General features: G+C 42.4%; 1 protein-coding gene across 1 annotated transcript in view; it reads left to right on the top strand.

Annotated features, from left to right (window-relative positions):
- The window catches only part of LOC134795385 (cohesin subunit SA-1), a 42102-nt gene extending 21434 nt beyond the window's left edge, over positions 1-20668 (top strand). Inside the window, exons 13-22 of the mRNA XM_063767219.1 lie at positions 725-943; positions 1499-1658; positions 4842-4972; positions 5452-5622; positions 9893-10078; positions 10609-10747; positions 11156-11216; positions 15664-17754; positions 19024-19080; positions 19360-20668. Coding sequence (XP_063623289.1) covers positions 725-943; positions 1499-1658; positions 4842-4972; positions 5452-5622; positions 9893-10078; positions 10609-10747; positions 11156-11216; positions 15664-17754; positions 19024-19080; positions 19360-19426 — 3282 coding nt within the window. The 3' untranslated portion in view covers positions 19427-20668. The remainder of the gene's footprint in view (positions 1-724; positions 944-1498; positions 1659-4841; positions 4973-5451; positions 5623-9892; positions 10079-10608; positions 10748-11155; positions 11217-15663; positions 17755-19023; positions 19081-19359) is intronic.
- Positions 20669-21218: the final 550 nt, after the last annotated feature.

The following is a 21218-nucleotide window of genomic DNA, read 5'->3' as shown; positions in this document are numbered from 1 at the left end:
TCTCCAGTAAATTATGGCTACTGATTTTTTTGTATTGGATATTTTGATAATGTAATGCAAAAACATTCACAAGAACCCGTCCTTAACACTCGTATGTAGAAGAGTTTCTTGGTAAAAAGCTTACGGAACTCCACTATTCTTATTAGTAGGTACCTAACTTATTTTGACCCTGATTAAACTGTGATGATTTGTATCGACTTTGTTGAATAATGGCGTATTATTGTTAAAAAAATATATTTTGGCCGAGAAATCATTCCCAGCAACTATGGGAAAATTCCCAGGAAGAATGGGAAATTTCCCGGGAAGAATGGGACATTTCCCGGGAGTATAGGGAATTTACGTAGGCGGATGAGATACAGTTTATAATGTTTTTAAAAAAAGTTTAAGATGCTAAGTGTTGCCTGAATTTCTGATAATAAAATAGTATATCTATGCACCATTTCAAAATTCCCCGGGAACGGCACATCACTACTCATGACTTTTGTTAACCCGGCTGTTACTTTAACCACAGAATAAATAATAGGGTTAGGTACAGAAGACTCACTCTAACAAAACGCGTCTGTTACGATCTGGATAGATATGGCCGCTAGGTGGCGACAGCGCCACGCGCGGCTTACGGCAAGCCACCAAAATTGGCGTGGAACGGATGTACTTTTACCTACCTGCAAAGCGACGAAATCGCGGAGTGAGCCACGCCTGCTTTAACCCTGTAGTTGTTTATCAGGCGCTGGTGTACGTGGTGCGCTGCCTGTTCTACTCGGTGCTGTGGTCGCTGCACGCGCTGGAGGAGCGCGCGGGCGGGGCGGGCGGGGCGGGCGGCGCGGGGGGCGGCGGGGGCAGCGTGGAGGCGGGCGCGGCGGCGCTGCGCGAGCGCCTGCAGCAGTACGCCGCGCTCTGCAAGGACATCGTGGCCAGGGGTGTCGAGCCGCAGCTGAGGGAGGAGGTACGCTATACTACACGAGAACCAAACTGACTACGGGGGTCATGTCTCTATCTCTCTCACCCTACCTTCGACCACGATGCGAGCGTGAATGAGAAATTTTACGACTTAGCCTATAGGCTACATGCCGTACTCTATGCTGTGGTCGCTGCATGCGCCAGAGCAGCGCGTTTTTTTTAAACTAAAATGTCACGTTTCTTTCACCGATTAACCTTTCGAGACCCGTCGGCTGCCTCGGTAGAGCGGGTAGCCAGCATTTTGCATTAAAATAATATACAATATACTAAATTTAAAACTGCAATAATGCCAAGGGGGTCTCGAAAGGTAAAATACTCCTACACAAGGTGACTTTGTGCCTTGATCAGTCAAACCATTCAAATCACCAAGTTTTTCTTTGTGAACGCTAGGAACCGCTATTTCGATGACTTCAGAGTTTAGGGTATTATGACCACTATCCTCATACTAAGTAATCTAGCACCTAAAATTTATCATTTCTTATCTGCGAAAAATTATAAAATTACATCCACGATGAACACTTTATTAATTTGTACAACCTAGGCATACACATCACTCTGCGACCTGTTGATCTTCTTCGCGGAGCAACTGGGCTCGCGCGGCTCGCCGGCGCTGCGCCCGCTAGTCTTGGAGCCCGACCCGGAGCTCTGCGACCTGCTCAACGACTTCATACAGGAGTTCGTGTTCGTACAGCACAACTACGGTAATTAACACGGCTTGCATAAACACTTCCCACACTCTGCGCTTTTTTGATAATAGCTTAACGTCGCCGTCAAATCAGTGAATCGACTTTTTCTTGTTACAAGACGTGATTACGTGTATTGTGGATGTCGTTATTCATGACAGAGACAGTCACTGTCTAATGTCTATAGCCGTACTGGGTCTATTTTACACCATGAATTTATAGAATTATAATTGATGTCACAAGTGTTCCAATATTTTTTTCTGACAGTGTTACCGTTTCGGCTAACGTCACAGAATAATAACAAGAAATAGTTGATCTACTAAGACATTGGAGCGAACACATTCGCAAAGGATTAGGATGCGTGTTTAGATAATTTTGACCGAGCTGTGTCTTATTGTGGATGCAGATATTTTTTTATGGAAACTAACTCACTTATAGTGAACATGATTAATACATATATGGAGAAAAACAAACGTCAAAAGGATTTTTAATACGGAAAGTTGTTTGAGTCAAACGTCACTTTTGTTTAACTACCTAAAAAACGTTTTTAAAATGAGATCAGTCGAAATCCATATAAATAAATATAATTCGTTATAAAATGTGTGTGTTCAATGGAAAAATAAATGAAGGGAAATGTTTGGGAAAAGTGAATATGCACAATGTTGAGTATGGGAACGACGGTGGAAAATTGGTTGAGTTCAATAATTAAAGGGACGGTTTTATAAATATCCGTTCGACTATAAGCATAAGGACCACCCCAAACTAGCGTCTCCCGCCGTCTAGTCAACTATGACTACGCAACTGCGCAGAGACGTCATTTTCCATAGCGCTGACGACGCCCACGCTCAAAAGACGCTAGTGTGGGATGGCCCTATGAATCAAGAAATGACGAAACTAATTTGATCTGACTGGTCGAATGGATCCTTACAAAACTGCGCCTTACCGGTTTGGATGGCATCGTACAGTTAGCAGCCGATATTCTATTCGAGCCAAAGGTATAAAAATCTACTGTCAAGGGAGCTTCTATAAATATTTATAAGCTCTTCATCTATGTTTATTCGCTGCTGACTGTACACTCGAAGGGTAACTGCACTGGTTTCTGAATCTCTTGTACAAAAACTGTCTGTTTCTTTCAAGGGTTTTAAATGTCGGCAAAATAATCAACGTAATCATGTGCTGAGCTAAAACAATATCATTTTATTACTAGCAAATGATTGCGTTAGATTTCAGTGTTTCGCTACGGTATAGTTAACCCTATAAACATCTGTGGAGAAAAAATATGCATTATTTTCGTTGAAAAAGTGTACAAGCGACTGTGGACATGGACGCCGCAGCTACCGACCGACTACTCTAGCGCCTCTGATAGTCTTTTTTTGAACAAAACTACGATTCAGATTTACGGGTTTGACATGTTGTATATGTTCGACATAAAAAAAAACATTTAAAATTTACATGTCTATGGTGTTACGTATCGGTTTTGGATTTTCGACAAATACCCGTGTACCCTGTTCTTAAATTTTACATTTGAGTGACATTTGTAAACCTATAGAAACTGCTGGTATAGTCAACATCAAAAGTACTCCACGTGTCAAATGACCTAAATAATATATTCTATTTTTGATATTGACTAAAGACTGACAAAGAGGTTTCAAGAATGGATGGGGATACCCGTTTCATCGCGAGTGCCCGTCACGCTCGAAAACGTGTGAATTAATCGGGTGTAACCATGGAGTTAAATACATATAGAGGGTTAATAAGTTAATATACACTTCAACAAGACACGCAGTTGAATTGACCATTTTGAAACCTCGAATATGGTTTACAAATGGCTACTTAGTTGTGTCCCAACGCACGACTGTGACCAAATACACGGGTCTCAACGCTGGCGTGGTGAGAGGTCGTGTAGGAGTGGTAGGGTTGGCGCTAGAGCGGTCGGAGCGGCGCGTAACGGAGCGTGTTTGGTTGCATGTCGCGTCCTGTCGTGTCGCGGACTTCGCGCGCCACTCCGGTAAGCACCACTCGCGGTCATCACCGACGGCGCATTTTACCTTAGTAATGCCCCGGGTGCACCCCGGCGGACGCCGTCCGCGGAGCGTCGCTTCCAGATTCGTGTCTTCGTCTCATGCAAACTTACCGCGTCGCTTGTCGAGCGAGTTGTGTGAGCTAGGTCGGTCGGTAGTCGGGCCGGGTCGGTGTCGCCGCGCAATAATGCATATTTTTGTCTCCGGAGCGGACGGTGTGGTGACATGACATTACTAAGGGAAAATTGTCGCGCCCGCTTCTCGCCCGAGCCCGCGCGCAACCGCCGTGAGCCGCATCGCGAGCGGTCTCGGAGCGTATTAACACAGTTTTGTTATTATTTGAGCATGTTTTGTGCGTGTACTCGTTTTAGTTGCGTCATTGTCATGGCTCTAGTAAGATCGAACCTTGGACATCCGAGAGTGTCACAGTCAAGCTTTTCTGAGTTTAACAAGAGGTTATTGGGATGCGCTCGTAGTGATAGGGCTCTCGGGCGGTTTCAAGTTTCTGTTTAGTATCACACAAATAGTACTAAATTTTGAGAGCATACACGGTTCTTATTGTGCAATACGGTTGAAATATTTAACAAATAATCCTGTTTTGTAAAGTGTCGTCCGAACAATCGTCCGCGTACACAATTTCGATGCACGGGTACTCTTGTGTGTAACCGTTACTCGAGAGCTCTAGTAGGGATGCAATGCATGACTAACGTAGTACACTGAATGCGCCGAGCGACTCACTTCATTGGTGGTTTTATAGCTAGTGGATGGTTTATTTTCTCGTTTCTTTTTAACATTTTTTTCTTTTTTCTAGGCTAGAGGTTTACACTCGCCATCGTTACATTTACACTAAGATGCAGATTAAAAAAAATAACCTATTGGGAACCCAACTCACAGAAGACATTACTTATCTTCTCAGGTTCTTTGTGCTATTTTTTCTGCACTTAAGGTGTACATTTCATAAAAAAAACTAGTTTTTTTTTTTGTTTTGTAGACGTGTCCAAAATGACTTCATGGAAAGTGCACTTTAAAATTTTCCTTCAGTATATTCTCAAAAGTACTAACTTCTTCCGGCAGCCTGTAATCTGCAACTTATGGCTTTAAAAATAAGGTTGCTTTGCCCGTGTCGAGTGTAACCCTCACGATAAATTCTCCGCATATTCTAAACACATTCGTATTGCAGATGGTCAAGACGAGAGACGAATCGAGGAGTTGCACAAGAGGCGTAACTTTCTGGCGGCGTACTGCAAGCTCATCGTGTACAACGTTACGCCGATACGGAGAGCCGCCGACGTGTTCAAGCACTACATTAAGGTATGTTTAAGTATGCTGATTGATAATAAATAATTAAATAATAAGAAAAACAGATACTTGTATAAGATCGGTAAATACGCTAGCAACTATAAAAAAGTCTGTATCTTTAGGTATTAGAATAAAAGTAAACAAACTATTTGTAAATTTTCGGGTAGTTATAAGTTATAACATTTATTGGTTAACCAACCAAATACAAAACCGCCTGGATCAGTCACTGAACGACTTGACTTTAACCTACATTATTTGATCATGTAATGTTTTCATCTACCCTCAACTGGCTTAAGGACCCATTTGAGGGTAGATTTTGTTTACTTTTATTTAAATACCTAAAGATTCAGAGTATAACTATGATCTGTCTTCATGTATCATGAAGCTCTGTAAATGTTTTTTGAGGGTGTGCAATAAAGAGGATTTGTATTGGGCCTTCTCTTGCCGCGTCTTTCGAATGAGATAATATTCTAACGCTTGGTTCTTTTCAGTGCTACAACGACTACGGCGACATAATCAAGGCGACGCTATCCAAAGCGCGCGAGATCAACAAGCTGTCGTGCGCGCTCACCATGCAGCTCGCCATGCAGGCGCTCTACACCACCATGCTGCAGCGGCACGCCACGCCGCATCGGCAGCTCCCGGAGTTATTGGAGCTCAAGGTGAGCTTTAAGCCCCAAGGACCCTTAGAACTCTTAACAGGGCCCATATGCAACTGTGGATGTATAGTATAATCAAGGCGACGCTATCCAAAGCGCGCGAGATCAACATACAAACCTCCTCAAGGTTTTGCCCACGATGGGTCTTGTAATAATAATGTACTTTGTCCTTCGTCCACAACGTCGTCAGGCGACGAGTTCGCAACGGCGCCTGACACAGACGGGTCCAGTGACGAGAGCGGGCCGCCGCCACCGCCGCCACGACCACCTGCGCGACGAGGGCGGCCACCGCTGCCGGCACGCTTGGGGCCTGCGGGACATCCTGCCCCGCCCACGGCTCCCGCTGCCGGTGGTATAGTGCGACGCATGAGATGGACTCGAAACATGAACGAGAATGTCATGCGCGCCTATTATGGGGCTACAGAGGGGGGAACACAGCTATCCGCCTATCGTTCGAGAATACTGCCTCTGTTTCAGGCTCTTGAACCTACCATCAACGTGTCGGAGCAGCGATTATCGGATCAGGTGCGCGTCATTCAGCGGCTAAAACGCTTGGATGACGCGACACTTGATCGGCTTCGCCAGGAGGCTCTCTCTGCTCGCGCGGACTCCACCTCGGTGCGAGATCTGCCCGCCACGTCGCCGGATCCGGTGCCCGCACCCGACCTGGCACCGGGGGCGCCGCGGGTTGATTTCTATACCGACGAGGGGGACTTCGCGAGTCAGAATGTGAATACAACTGCTAATGAGCAACTGAGGAGGACTTTGGAAGAGGCGATTACGCAGTATCGCGTCACAACCAACTCTAGGCCCCGATTACCACGTCTGCCTATGAATAGACGCAATCTAGCGCTAATGGGAGCCCTAAACGCTTTACTAGAACCACATTTGCGGACTAGTAAAGATTTAGATGATACGCACTCGATCATGTACTGCGGAGCCATCGCGGCGTGCCGTGTTGCTCGCGTCAAGTTCCCGGACACTGAACGTGCACCTAGGACCGTCGGAGGTGTCCCTGCATGGCAAGCGCGGATCGAGCGACGTATCGGCTCGTTTAGGACTCTCATCGCAAAACTAATCTGCTTCAGGGGGGGCAACAATCGCCCCCGAGTAATGCGCTTTGTGAACCAGGCGTTCGCGGGGACGGATATCAGGCCCCGCGACTACATGGCCAATGTCACAGAGCGCATCGACTTTCTAAAGCAGAAAGTCTATGCATGGGCAAACCGTATTCGCCGCTACAGAGAGCGTGTGGATCGATTTCAGCAGAATCGCCTTTTTCAAAGTGACCAAAGGAAGGTGTACCGAAAGTGGGAGGAAGCCAACCTTCGTGCGCCCGACACGCAGCCGCCGGATGCTACTGCCATGACCGACTTCTGGCGTAGCATCTGGTCGGTGCCTGTCGGACACACCGAGGGGGGTTGGATGAGTGTTGTCGAGCGTGAGTGCGAGTCCATCGAACCTATGGGGGCAGTCACCATCAGCCCCGATGACGTCAGTTGTGCCATCCGCACGGCCCAGAACTGGAAAAGTCCTGGGCCGGATGGATTGCACAACTTCTGGCTAAAGTGGTTCCGATGCTCTCACTCGCGCTTGGCAGTACAATTTCAACAAGCCCTCGAGCTTGGTTCTCTCCCACCTTCCTTAACAACTGGTGTCACCTTCCTGCTCTATAAGTCCGGTAGTACCACGGAAGCGAAGAACTACAGACCCATCACATGCTTGCCTACACTCTACAAGCTCCTTACATCCATTTTGAGAGCAAAAATCAACGCGCACATTGTCGCAAACAATATTCTGGCTTCCGCTCAAAATGGATGTAGGGTTGGGTCCCGTGGTACTAAAGAGCTCCTCCTCATAGACATGACCATTTGCCAACAAATCCGGCGGAACAAGCGTGCCCTCTCAGCCGCTTGGATTGACTACAAGAAGGCCTATGATTCGGTGCCTCATTCATGGTTGGGGAGGGTCTTAGAGTTGTATAAAGTTGATGCAGCTTTGAGAGCCTTCCTAAGCGCGTGTATGAGACAGTGGACCACAGTCCTTCGTCAACCAGGAGGCGGGGGTGACCGCTCTGGCCCGCAGGATTTTATAAGGATTGAGCGAGGAATCTTTCAGGGCGACAGTCTGAGTCCCCTGTGGTTCTGCCTAGCTTTGAATCCCCTCAGCACCCTGCTGAAGGATTTGGGACTAGGTTGCCGGCTTCGGAGAGAGGGTGAAGTCATTTCTCACCTTCTGTACATGGATGACCTCAAATTATTTGCACCAAATAGCCAAGACTTGTTGGAGCTACTGAAAACCACCGAAGTCTTCAGTAGTGCCATCCACATGGAGTTTGGTGTCGATAAATGTGCGGTTATGCATGTACAGCGGGGGAGGGTTGTAAATTCAACAAATTTACAACTTTCTGAGACAATGTCTTTCAGATCTATCTCTGAATCAGAAACCTATAAATACCTTGGTATGTCACAGTCGTTGGGTATTGAGGACGAGGGTATTAGACGGTCGGTGAAGGAGCGCTTTTTCAGTCGGCTCACAAAAGTCCTTAACAGTCTTTTGTCAGGAGGCAACAAAGTGCGCGCCTTCAACGCCTGGGTAATGCCCCTACTCACATACTCCTTTGGCATACTAAGGTGGACTCAGACCGAGCTGGACGCCCTGGATCGGAGGGTCCGATCACTGCTCACCGCACATCGCATGCTACACCCACGCTCGTCAGTTATGAGATTGTACATCCCACGGAAGTGTGGAGGCCGAGGCTTCCTAAACGCCAAGGATCTCCACAACCACGAGGTGTACAATCTCAGGAACTATTTCCTTAACAACGAGTGTGGGATGCATCGTGATGTGGTGGCAGTAGATAGGAACCTCACGCCGCTTTCCTTGGCAAACGAGAACTGGCGCAAACCTGTGGTACTAAGTACTGCGGATCGCAAGGCGGCATGGGAGAGTAAGGTGCTACACGGGCGGTTCTACAAGGCCCTCACGGGACCCGATGTGGACCTGCTCGCGTCGGTGAACTGGTTACGATTCGGGGACCTCTTCGGAGAAACCGAGGGTTTTGCCTGTGCAATTGCGGACGAAGTGATGATGACGAACAACTATCGGAAATATATCCTGAAGGACGGTACGGTCGACATCTGTCGGGCATGCCGCCGTCCCGGAGAGTCACTCAGGCATATCATTTCCGGTTGCTCTCATCTTGCTAACGGCGAGTACTTGCACAGACATAATCTCGTAGCCAGGATTATTCACCAGCAACTTGCTCTTCTATATGACCTTGTGGACCGCGAAGTACCGTACTACAAGTACTTACCTGCGCCTGTTCTCGAGAATGGTCGTGCCACGCTCTATTGGGATCGATCTATCATCACTGACAGGACTATTGTAGCCAATAAGCCTGATATTGTGATAATAGATCGATCGCAACGTCGGGCCGTGCTCGTTGACATCACCATCCCCCATGATGAGAATCTCGTGAAGGCCGAGAAGGACAAGTCCAGTAAGTACCTAGACTTGGCTCACGAGATAACCGCCATGTGGGATGTTGATTCGACGATCATTGTCCCGATAGTCGTTTCAGTAAACGGTCTAATAGCGAAGAGTCTCGACCAACACCTTGAGAGACTCTCGCTAGGTGGTTGGATCAAGGGTCAGATGCAGAAGGCGGTGATCTTGGACACGGCGCGGATAGTCCGCCGGTTCCTCTCTCTGCAGCCCTGACCACCGGTAGCTTGGGCCTTGCCCCGCTGCTGGCGGCACCCTAGGTTAGGTTTTTTATAATGTGTTTATATTAATTTTTATGGTTTTGTAAGTGTTTTTATATTTTACTTTTATATTCATATTATAAAATAACCTAACTTAAGATGAGAAATGAATAAAGAGAATGTACTTTAATTAGCTTATTGTTAAAAAAAAAAAAAAGAACAAAAAAACAAGCTGTCGTGCGCACTCACCATGCAGCTCGCCATGCAGGCGCTCTACACCACCATGCTGCAGCGGCACGCCACGCCGACAATATATATACATATATAGTAATCTAATACCTTTAAACGAGCAATTCTTGTATATTTATTTATATGTATATATATTTCGGGGATCTCGGAAACGCCTCTAACGATTTCGATGAAACTTGATTTATGGAGGTTTTCGGGGGCGAAAAAATCGATCTAGCTAGGTCTTATCTCTGCGAAAACACTCATTTTTGAGTTTTTATATGTTTCCGTGCATAGCTTAGTCTCCTAATTAATTATGACAAATACGTGTGTTGCAGGAGTTAGCGAAGCGTTTCTCGGTGATGTTCGGTCTGGACGCCGTGAAGAACCGCGAAGCGCTAACGGCGCTGCACCGCGCCGGTGTGGCCTTCGCGGCGCTCGAGCCGCGGAACCTGCTGTTCCTGGAGCCACTGGCCGAGCTCTCCAACAAGCTGCTACGACAGGACAAGCGGCACGTGCTTAAGGTATATTTTCCAAAATTTTATAAAGGTTTTAGTGCCTATAAAGGGGCCCACAGATTACCAGTTCGCCGGACGATATTAGCCTGTCAGTTAATCGCAAAAGGTGACAGTTCCTAACAACTGACAGGCTGATATTGTTAGGCGAACTAGTAATCTGTGGGCCCCTTAAAAGTTTATAAGTTTTTGGTCTCCGGTTGATGTTTGTTGGTTCGGTTTGATTGACACACAGCGTTATATGTCCGCATAAGTGATGTTGTAAGCAGCCTACTACAAAGTCTAAGGAAAATTACGAGACGACGAGATTAACTATGTGAAAAGATCGTACTCGCTCGACTCTTTGAGTCTAATGAATCGTGCTTTTTAGTCTAAACGAGGCTTTTAAAACGCGTGCGTCCAAATTATGGTTGCTTAGCGAAACTCAACTGTGTGATTCAATTACCGCTAGCTCCAGTTATTACAAAACCTTGTAAGAATGCAGGTATTTAGTTGTAAGTAAGATCGAGAATAAACGCTTTATTTTTTTGTTGATACAGTTCCTGGACGCGAAGATATCGGCGGGTGCGGGGTGGGGCGAGGAGTGGGCGCCGCTGCAGACGTACCGCGGCTCGCTGCTCACCGACGCCGCGGACGAGCGCCCGCCTCCTGCGAGGAGGCACTACACGAGGAAAAATAGTAAGCCCTCTAAATCTCCTGTGTCTAATTCCTAATTATATTCTTAAACCATTCCCTGACCTGACAGTGCGGAATCAGTGCAGTAATCGGTGCAGTACGTTAGATATATTGCATCGATTCCTTTGCCATATCAGGAAACGTAAAGAATTCCAATGTTCACTCAGATAACAAATGTTAAAATATTACGTTACCTACCTACATTATTTTGCATAAAAAGTTTTCTATTTAAGCTTTCGCCGCAAAAGAGAATATTGTATAGAAAACATAAATGAAGCGAAATAATTTAATAAACGACCATGATGTTGTTTAAAAATGTGTAGATTATTCTGAACAGTTTTAGCTTTTAAACTTTCAATAAACAAGAAAAACAATCCTATAAATATCCTAATCCTGTGTTATACTCCTCAGGAGGACCAGACGCGGAAGAAGAGGGCGAGGAGAACAACGACTCTGACGGCGAACAGGCCGGGTGAGCGCCACTACTATTGTAGCTAGCCATCGAGCCCCACATCAAACATACGACATACTATATAAATTATCATATGTTTAAGTATTACAGTGGCGATATATGCCGCAGAAATGCCTCCTAAGTCCTAGCGTAACAATCAAGTGCTTTTCCGTCGGCGACGCAAATGCGAAATGTTTTTTTTTTTTCGGTTTGAAGGAATCTTCAGTTTACCCTTTTACCGTCATATCCATAGTTGTTAAATATGGTGTCGAAAGTCTTTCGTATTTTTAACTGTATAAAATTACAATTAAAATATGTAAGTAACTTAATAATTAAAAAAGGATTAGGAAACAACTGGCCATTGTTCTCGCCTTGCCGATGGAAAAACACCTTTACAAATGGTTTATTAAAAAGTACAAAAATACGCCGGGACTTAAGATGATACATTGATATCAATCATATTATAACGTTTATCTACATATAACATGTCAAATATACTATGTATGTAATAATGTAAAATTTATACTTAATGATTTTAAACTACACTGACATCTGCCAAAATGTATACATTTGTAAATATAACATATTTATTATGACTATGTATGAAAAGGGGCCTTATTAAATTAAACACAATCATGGGGGATTCGATGAAGTAATATGTTAGTTAGTTTAGTTAGTGTAGAATAGAGTAGTTAGCCGCATAGTATCCTGTTCAGAGGTGGAAGTAGTGCGACTTCAGAAGAGTACAGACAGCTGACAGATTCAACAAGGATGAAGAACTTAATATGTAGATCTATTTACACAGTGAACACGAGAGCATGTTGCAGTGCTTTGGATTACTTTGTTCGGTAAGATATAGTTCAAGTTGTTTAAATTTAAATTGAGTCAGTCTCTAGCTATACTCTGTATCTTTAGGTACTTAAATAAAAGTAAACAAATAATTTGTAAATTTTCGGGTAGTCATACCATTTATTGATTAACCAACCAAATACAAAACCACCTGGATCTGTCCCTAAACGACCTGACTTTAACCTACCTATATTATTTGATCAAGTAATGTTTGTATCTACCCTCAACTGGCTAGAAGCCATTCGAGGGTAGATTTTGTTTACTCTTTTTTAAATACCTAAAGATACAGAGTATAGTGATGTCTACCGCTAATTCAGTTTGTCCAAATGTGAAAAGTCTGACCTGAATTCGTGCCATCATACCGAAATATTAGCTTCACTAGATGCCACTCACACGGCATCATATATTTTTAGGTTCGCAAGTTTGGTCAGTCGCTGCATGTCCTTCCACTGTGACAACTAATAATTTGCTCGTGTTTTCTTCCGACCTTGTAATTATAAATAAACGTTAACACTGAACTCACAGTATAGATTAAAATAGTTTAATTCACTTTTAAGCGCTAGTGCTGACACCTGTGAGAGTAGTATTCCACTTGTCCAATGTGTCTTGCGTCTCACATTTTGCTTTGTGAGAGAGTGAGATGGACAGACATTGAACCAAGATATTGGACAGATGGAATACCACCTTAACTGACTCAATGTAAATTCGAAAGGCGACCCAAATCGCTGGCCCAATATTACAGGGTTCTATGTTACATATTCAAGATAGTTGAAATTCGACTTAATGTCACTATGACAATGTTCAAATTTCAGTTCGATAAAAGTGAAACATAGAACCCTGTAATATTGGGCCAGCGAAATGGCTCTGGGAATTCACAATGACATCGTTCATTATCGTCCAACGACTTAAACCACATCGCAAACATAAGGCACGGCCTCTGGGCGGGCGCACTGCGGGATCCGTTGACTGTTTTTATTAAAATTAATGTTAGCGTAATTAATATATTTTTATAATAAACGAGTTTTGATATACTTTGTGTGTTTTTTGCTCTACCAACTCTGCTGAGATTGGCCTTTATCCGATGATAAATTTGCTTGGCAATGGCAAGGTAAGTATTTTTAATTTTGATTTTGTCTATAGAAACAGTTCGTGAAAACTAGTTGCTTAAGTAAGTTTTTCTAGTCTTTTCAATCCAAAGAGTCTGTTGCCCGGTACTTGTTACTAGTAAATCTTGAATTCAAGTGTTCAAAAAAATCGTATGAAAAAAGAGTTTCATAGAGGCTTATAAGGTTGCGTTATAAGTTATAAGCTTCCATGTAACAGACTCCTGGGCATGTTGCCGTGTTGCATAATAAACTACAACTAATATTACAAGCGGAACTCCTTTTCTACTAAGTGAAATTAGAAAAGGAGTTCCGCTTGTTATATTAGTTGTAGTTTATTATGCAACACGGCCCTGGTCAGATCATTTAAAATATTTAGAAATAACAGGGTATGATTTATGTTAATTTCGTAAAGTAAGAGAAAATAACTATAATAAGCCCGGTTTACATTATACGAGATTAGGTATAATTATTCAGGACGTAACGGTAACCAATTTAATAAATTTTAATTTCAAATTAATCTCACAAATGATACATTTTACAATATGTACGAAACTAAAACAGGATGTATTAGAAAAAAATATTTATTGAGCCTATAATATGTTCCATGTAAGGGTGGTATTCCACCTGTCCAATTTCTTTGTCCAATGTCATTGCCTCTCACTCTCTCATTAAAGTAAAATGTGAGACACAATAGGTACACATTGGACAAAGAAATTGGATAGGTGGAATACCAGCCTAAGACAAACGACCTTATAATCTATTCTTGGAAAACTGATACATCATTTCTAAGCGTTTTTCAGAGTGGGAATTTAGAAAACTAATGTTTGGTTTACAGATTAGAATATGACAATCGTGATGGAAAAAGGTCTTCGTTTTGAAACCTTTGTGGATTGAACATAAAGTCGAGAACGAATAAACATTAATTATAAACCGACACGAAATCGTAGAAATTAAACAGTGGCAACATCATAGTGTTGTCCCTTTCAAATCAATCTAAGAAAACGGGATGACACTACGATGTTGCCACTTTATAATTACTACAATTTCTTGTCGGTCTATAGGTACTCTCTGCAGCATAATGAGTCAAACTGCCAAACACCCCGCCCACGAGCACGGGCTACCCCAACCGCTCATATCTACAACAGAAACCACTATTTACACCTTAAATCGACCACATAAGGTTCTCATTGTTTGGTATTTCAGCATTTTCACACAGTTACACGAGGAAAAGTCAACAGCCGCTTAAGGACGATGACCAATTGTAATGACTTTACTTTTTTGACGGGTTTCCCTTCCTAGATTAGGTAACTGGCAAATTACCAACCGCGATGCAGCTGAAAACAAAAAACAAAATACCGCGTCTTAGGATGGTAATTCCACATACGTAATGTCCTATAATTCTATGTCCAATGGGTATTTGGCTCACATTTTGCTTAATGAGAGAGTGCGACGGAGACGCAATGACATTGGACAAAGAACTTGGACAGGTGGAATACCAAACGCCCCGCCAGGCCTATTTATCTGAAATGTATAAAAATAAGTTTTTCGAATCACGCTAAGGAACGACGAATGGGATGTCTTTAAAAAAAAACAAGAATAATCGACAGGTAAGCCTCGTAAGTACCTACAGTAGAATAGTAGTTATAGCATTTAAATATGTAGTGCATAGTCTAGCTTTGTAGATTTCATTTTTGTACATACCTGCATGCAAGCTAATTTATTGACAAAATACATCGAGGTGTGTCTTTATTTCTAATTTAGTGGGAGATGTAATGACCTTTACTTTATTAATTTGTTTTAGGCGATATCGCTTGACACAATCGTTATAATTAATCAGAAAGTGCATACAGATTTTTTAAATGCTCATATCAGCTTCGATTGACCAAAGCAACGTTTCCAAGCAGTTTCGCCTGAGACACCGCTGCTTAGCCACTGTTAATTTTGATTGTTTTGATATATTTTTTGTAAGTAAGTACCTACACGATTTCATGTTTACATATATACCTACCTTACAATTTTTTTGCAATTGCAATATTTTTTGTTATGTATTTTTTTAAAGGTTTTTCGTTTTCTAATTATTTGAGTGCGCACAGGAGAAAACAATCGGTTCATGGGTATCTAAAGAAGGACAATGATTACAAAGACACTGCACTCACTGCATAAATATTATTACCTACTGTCGCAAATTGAGTTTATTAATTTTATTATACCTATACTATAGGACAGGTACTTATATTACCTATACCTAATTACGATGCCGATGAATATATTGTTCACCTTAATATGCTTAAAGGGCTAACCCCTTTTAAAATACCCTGGGTTCGAGGTCTCTAATTAATGTTAACCTCAAAGGTAATAAAAAAATCGAGGAAGGACAAAGTTTTTCATAGAATATTCAGTTGTCATAATAATTTACTCTGAATACCTTTATAAACGTATGGTTAAAGTTAACGACACCTCAGGCCCACGGGTTTTAGTCCCAGACCAAATTGTAATAACCTCTTATGTATCAGTCGCAAACGGCGCCGCCTGCGCCTGCCCGTCTCCCACCGGCGCACGAGCCTGCCGCGCATCCGCCGCGCCTCGCGCACCCCCACCCCCACGACCACGCCCTCGCTCTCCATCGACGAAGGCACGCCCCGCCACACGCCCACTCCCGTGCGTCGCAGCCGCCGACTGCTCCGAACCTCCGAGTTCCAGCAAGATAATAGCGATACTTCTGTTCTTGAGAATCCTTCCCCGACCAGGAGTGACACTTCTCGCAAGGATTCAAATTTCGAATTAGGCGACGCAAAAGGATCTAAACCGGTAGACCAAAGAACTTCCCCGTCTAAAGAAAGCGACACGTCTCGTAAGGATTCGTCAGACGGTCCCATAAGGGGCGTAAATGTTACGAAGAGAACCATCACACGACATGAAAGTGACACATCCGAAGTTGACAAACGAACTTCACCCTCTAAAGGAGAGAGTGAAACATCTCGTAAGGATTCAACTTCGGATACCCGAGATGAGAATATTACAAAACGGTCTGTCCAGAGACAAAACATTGCGACGGAACTTGAGAACACTTCTTCTTCGAAGGAGAGCGATATTTCCCGTAAGAAGACTACTTCGGACACTAAAGATGCTAATGATTCTAAAGCCGACAGGCAAGTAAGTGATTCCTCCGAAGTAGTAGAAAAAGTTATATCTTATTCCAATTACGAAAGCGATGCGTCCCACAATTCCAATAGAACCATTGAAAACATAAACGTCACGAGACGTGGTCAAAACAGATACGCCGATGCTTCTAAAGTCAATAAAAACGTCAATCCTACTCTGAATGAAGACAGTGAGGAATCACGAAGTGATTCTGTTTCGGATACGACCTTCAAAAACTCTGGTAATGTTACAATTCGCGGTCAGAAGATGTATGCTGAAACACCCGTAAACGATGTAGCCCAATTAAAAAAACGGAGCTTTACCAGCGACGATTCACAAATCAATTCTGTTTCGGATACGGGCGTCAAACATGGGAATGTTACGAGTAGCGGACAGAAGTACGGCGAGAGACCAGATGCGGGTGAACTTGCAAAACTAAGTTCTATACCCAGCGAGGATTCACCAAATGGATCCGTCTCTGAAGAGGCCGTCAGAACTACGAATGTCACGATTCACGGCAAAAAAAGGGAAGTGAGACAAGAAGATGACGAGCTTGTTAAAAAACTCAGTTCTTTGTTCAATGAGGGGAGTGATGCCCCAGATACAATCGCTAGAAGTCTGAATGTCACCACTCGCGCTCCAAAGGCCACTGTGAACAAGAATTCGACAGCAGAAGAATCCAATATTGAGAAAAGTTTATTAGTTGACAAAGACATAAACGCCACAATTTGTGCTCCTAAGCTCGCTGCTGACAAAGAGGAGACTTTAGCAAACACGTCCACATCTGAAGATAACAATACACCAACTTCTCCAGAACATAGCTCCAATAAATTAGATAAAAACTTGGGGTCGTTAGCACTAAGAAGGCGACGTATGCAGGCGGGGGTAGTCGAATATAGACGGAACGCGAACACAGCGAACACTACCAGAACTGACGACTCATTCACCTCTCCGGACCGGAGCGTTCGCATATCCGAACAAAGTTTGGGATCTTTGGCTCCAAGGCGGCATCGAGGCGTGGTCGAATACAGACGAAACAAAATGAGTTCTTCCGTGAATACTACCAGACTTGACCACTCACTAGAGTCTTCGAAAGAAAGCGATGATAATGAACAAGATATAGGAATTAGAGCACCTTTGAGGCTTCGATCTTTGAGGAATCATCGTCGAGGCGTGATCGAATACAAACGAAATGCAAACGCAAGCACAATGAACAATTCACTAATATCTGAAATTGAAGTTCAAAGCTCAGAACAAACCGTAGTGGGAGAGGTGTCAGGTCGGGCTGGAGTAGTTGCCAGAGCAAATGTTGATCGGGAGTTACTTGAGTATGAACAAGCATTAAGGCCGCGGCGGGCTGGGGTGCAATATAAGCGTGGTGGCAGTACTCCGGGCGTGGCTGTGCTACCCAAACCCAAGCGTATGCGTGTGGACAGCGACACGGACTCGCAGGACGAGAACGGGTAACTATTATTCTAATATATCTATATTTAATTATGTATTCGAATAGTGTAAAACTTTCGGGCGCCATTGTATTTCGCTACAAGTCGCCATGAAAGTCAATACACAAGTATGCAAGTGGTCACCAAATTTTTAACAAGTTTTCATTGATAGCTCACATCATATTAATCAGTCAGTTATGGGCATGTCGCCGTAGGAACTAAGATTCTTCCGAAAAGACGCGGCACTGGTTGATTAATACGGATTTTCTAATGCATCAGATATTTCCTGGAACTCAATATTTGCATATTTTTTTTTTGTTCGTAACAGATTACAGAATTCACATGTGTGGGTCGAAGGAATTGAGATTAATAAAAATATTACGATTGTTCACAAGTAAAATATTTAAGCAGTATGTTGCAATCAAATTGACGAATTATTAATTTCAATTTTAATTAATGCATTTGCTGACCAATGAACCCTTTATTGGAAAATCAAAAGATGATCTTGTATGTAACGTACGTAATTGGGCTTCAAAATCCGAGTCGGAACGCCTGGAAAAAAATCTATTAATAGTCAAATGTACTACTTGATAAATAAATTGGTACGGTAGCGTGTGAACCAGGTTTAATACCTATTTATCAGTTCGGTTACAGCTCGCGAAGTGCCGATTTAGTCAATATTCTGATTGGCGTATTCTACTCGTATTTGTATTGGTTCGAATTCAACGTCCTGAGTGTCATGTCATGCATAACGGTCTCGTGGTAAAAAGGTCGCACTCAAGGCCGCCTGGTATTAGCAGCACCAAAATGAATCATCTAAACATTTCGCACGCATCGTAACAAGTATGGTATTTAGCTTATCAAAACATTGCTGTTTAAGCACATATGTGTCATTTTTAAGAAAATTTTATTTTACTGTTTCTAGTCAGTAAAGCGCTAATACTATAAAATTCAATAAGACATCGACAATGTGCCTAATAGCGTCACGTTGCAAGTGAACTTTTAGAAGTTTGAATCGGGTAGCATTTTAGAACACAAAAAAGAAGAAACTCAAAAAATATGATTTGATAACTTTTTCATAAACAACCAAAACAACTGGCTTCGTGCTCGTACGATGGTCAGCAGCAGAAGTAGATGGGCAGGCGAGGTGTTAAAAATACCAACAAAACTTTGCTTTATTGTTAGAGAATACTTCATCCGGCAGGTGATTTTGATTTGAACACCTCGCCAGCTTAGCCACCTCCGCTGCTGACTTCCTACGATAAAGTGCGTACTGCGTGTTCCCCACAGAGGCGGCGGCACGATTTGCGTACGCGCCGACGTGCATCGTCCATCAAGTCCGCAACGGTAAGTTAACTAGATCTTTTTTATATAAGAACATGAATTTAGTCGAACAAACTAGCAAAATATACCTACCTACTTAAGAATCTCTAACACAACTTCTTGTTCAGGTATCTATTAAATACTTTTCTGTGCGAATACATGTAGCTTAATATCGTACCTACTGGCTTATGTAACAAGTTGGAATCTGAAAGAAAACTTGCTTTTTTGCTTAATAAAGATTGCATTTCATATTTTATGTCTCTGAACTGATAAATAAGAAGGCCTTTTGATTCAATTGTGTAGGAGCGGTGGCAGCCTGCCCATGTCACTGACGCCTCCAGCTTCGGACCCCAACCAGACACTAGAATAACTCCTATGATTGCTCAATTTGGCGTATAGCTTAAATTAGCTATACGAAACTATCCACAATATAAGTGTGAACAAATATCAAATGTAACAAAATTTAAGACTTTTTGTTATTATTTGTCTTATGATTTGCTAAGAACTCGAGTCTTTTACTTAGAAGTTGTAATTTTTGAGTGTTTGTTTTATAATGTTGTATGTTAAAAGAACGCAAGTCCTGTTAGTAATTAAAGTAAACACTCCATCATCAATTGAAAACTCTATTTTGATAAAATATAATGAGAAATGTGTCGGTAATAGCTGCTCAGTGAGATTAATATCAGAGAACTAACTTAATATTTAACTTATGCGGGTCTAAAGATTTTCTATTACACACCTGACATAATAAGCGTTACGTAAATAAATAATGCGCGATAAGTATCATGCACCTTTTAGTCAGTGTATTTATCATTTAACTTGCAATGTCTGTTATTTTCTGATAGTTTCTGATAGTTCTGATAATGTGATAATGAAATTGAAATAAGTAGGTTATTAGGTAATACCAAATTCATTGATTGTATAAGATTGTGCAACTTCTAAGAAACAATCTTGCATCAGAGTTTGACAGCCGAAAAAAAAGGGTTAATGACGCCATATGTTTTGTGGTAACTAAATTGTCAAACGTCAACTTTTGACTTACGTACGGAGTAGTGTAACATAGCCGTACAGTGCCATCTACTCTAGCTAATGACCCTTGCACACAATGGGTACGAAAGCACAAAATTACTGTAATTATGTTTGAAAGCCGCTGTTGGGTAGGCATTCAGCTCATCCCGTCTGATAAGTAGTTCCTTAAGCCGACGGCATTTAAAGTCATAAGTTTGAACTACGAAAGTTCTCCTCACCTCAACGTTCTCCAAGTGGCGCATAAATAAACACATTCTTATATTTGAGAAATTGGCCACCATGCCAACACTTGCCCTCCTCCAGCTCCAAGTAAAAGATGCGCTTAGCCTAGCCATCCGATCCTCTGCCATCCTTGACACGTGGCCGCACCAACAAAATTGTCATGGCACAATATAAACATCGATCCTACCCACCTTTAATTATTTGCAAAACTTCAGTGTTCCGTACGCGATCGGACCAGCTCATCTTTAAGATTGTTTATGGCATTTCAATATCTTTAAGGCATTAAGTATACCACCACCTGGAAATACACATCTATGATAGTACAATCAATGAATCCTTGGTAATGTTTTGTAACTAGGTACATGAAATACTTTGATTTACGGTGCCTTACTTGAATACTTACTAATATTTAAATACAGTTGTATTTTGCATTGAGTGCATATTTTTGATGCGATTTTAAAATTGTTATATTATGTAAGGGGGGGGGGGTTTGTTATGTAAGGGGGAGGCCTATGTTCAGCAGTGGACGTCTTATGGCTGAGATGATGATACTATGAAGTATTTGAACAAATTAAATTATTTTTCAGAAAATATTTTTAATTTGTTTTTATCAAGTAGAAACACTACTATATAAATTATAAACTGAAATAAATGTCATATACTAAGAAAAATAGCAGCTATAGCAGAGGACGCTGGTTCGATTCCAGCCTGGGGCACTGGAGGCCTTGGTCACTTTTTCTTAGTATATGACATTTATTTCAGTTTGAGATGATGATGATGATGATGATGATATTACACGTTGTAAAAGAAAGTTGATATTAAATAATTGCGAAACTAGATGTTTGGTTATTACACCACGACAGCGTAACAGCGTCACTACTATCGCGGCAGGAAAATGGCGGGCGATTATT

The sequence above is a fragment of the Cydia splendana genome, chromosome 12, assembly GCF_910591565.1.
Source record: "Cydia splendana chromosome 12, ilCydSple1.2, whole genome shotgun sequence".
Classification (NCBI taxonomy): Eukaryota; Metazoa; Arthropoda; class Insecta; order Lepidoptera; family Tortricidae; genus Cydia; species Cydia splendana.
The sequence above is the reverse complement of the archived record's forward strand: the minus strand, read 5'-3'. Positions and strand labels throughout refer to the sequence as shown.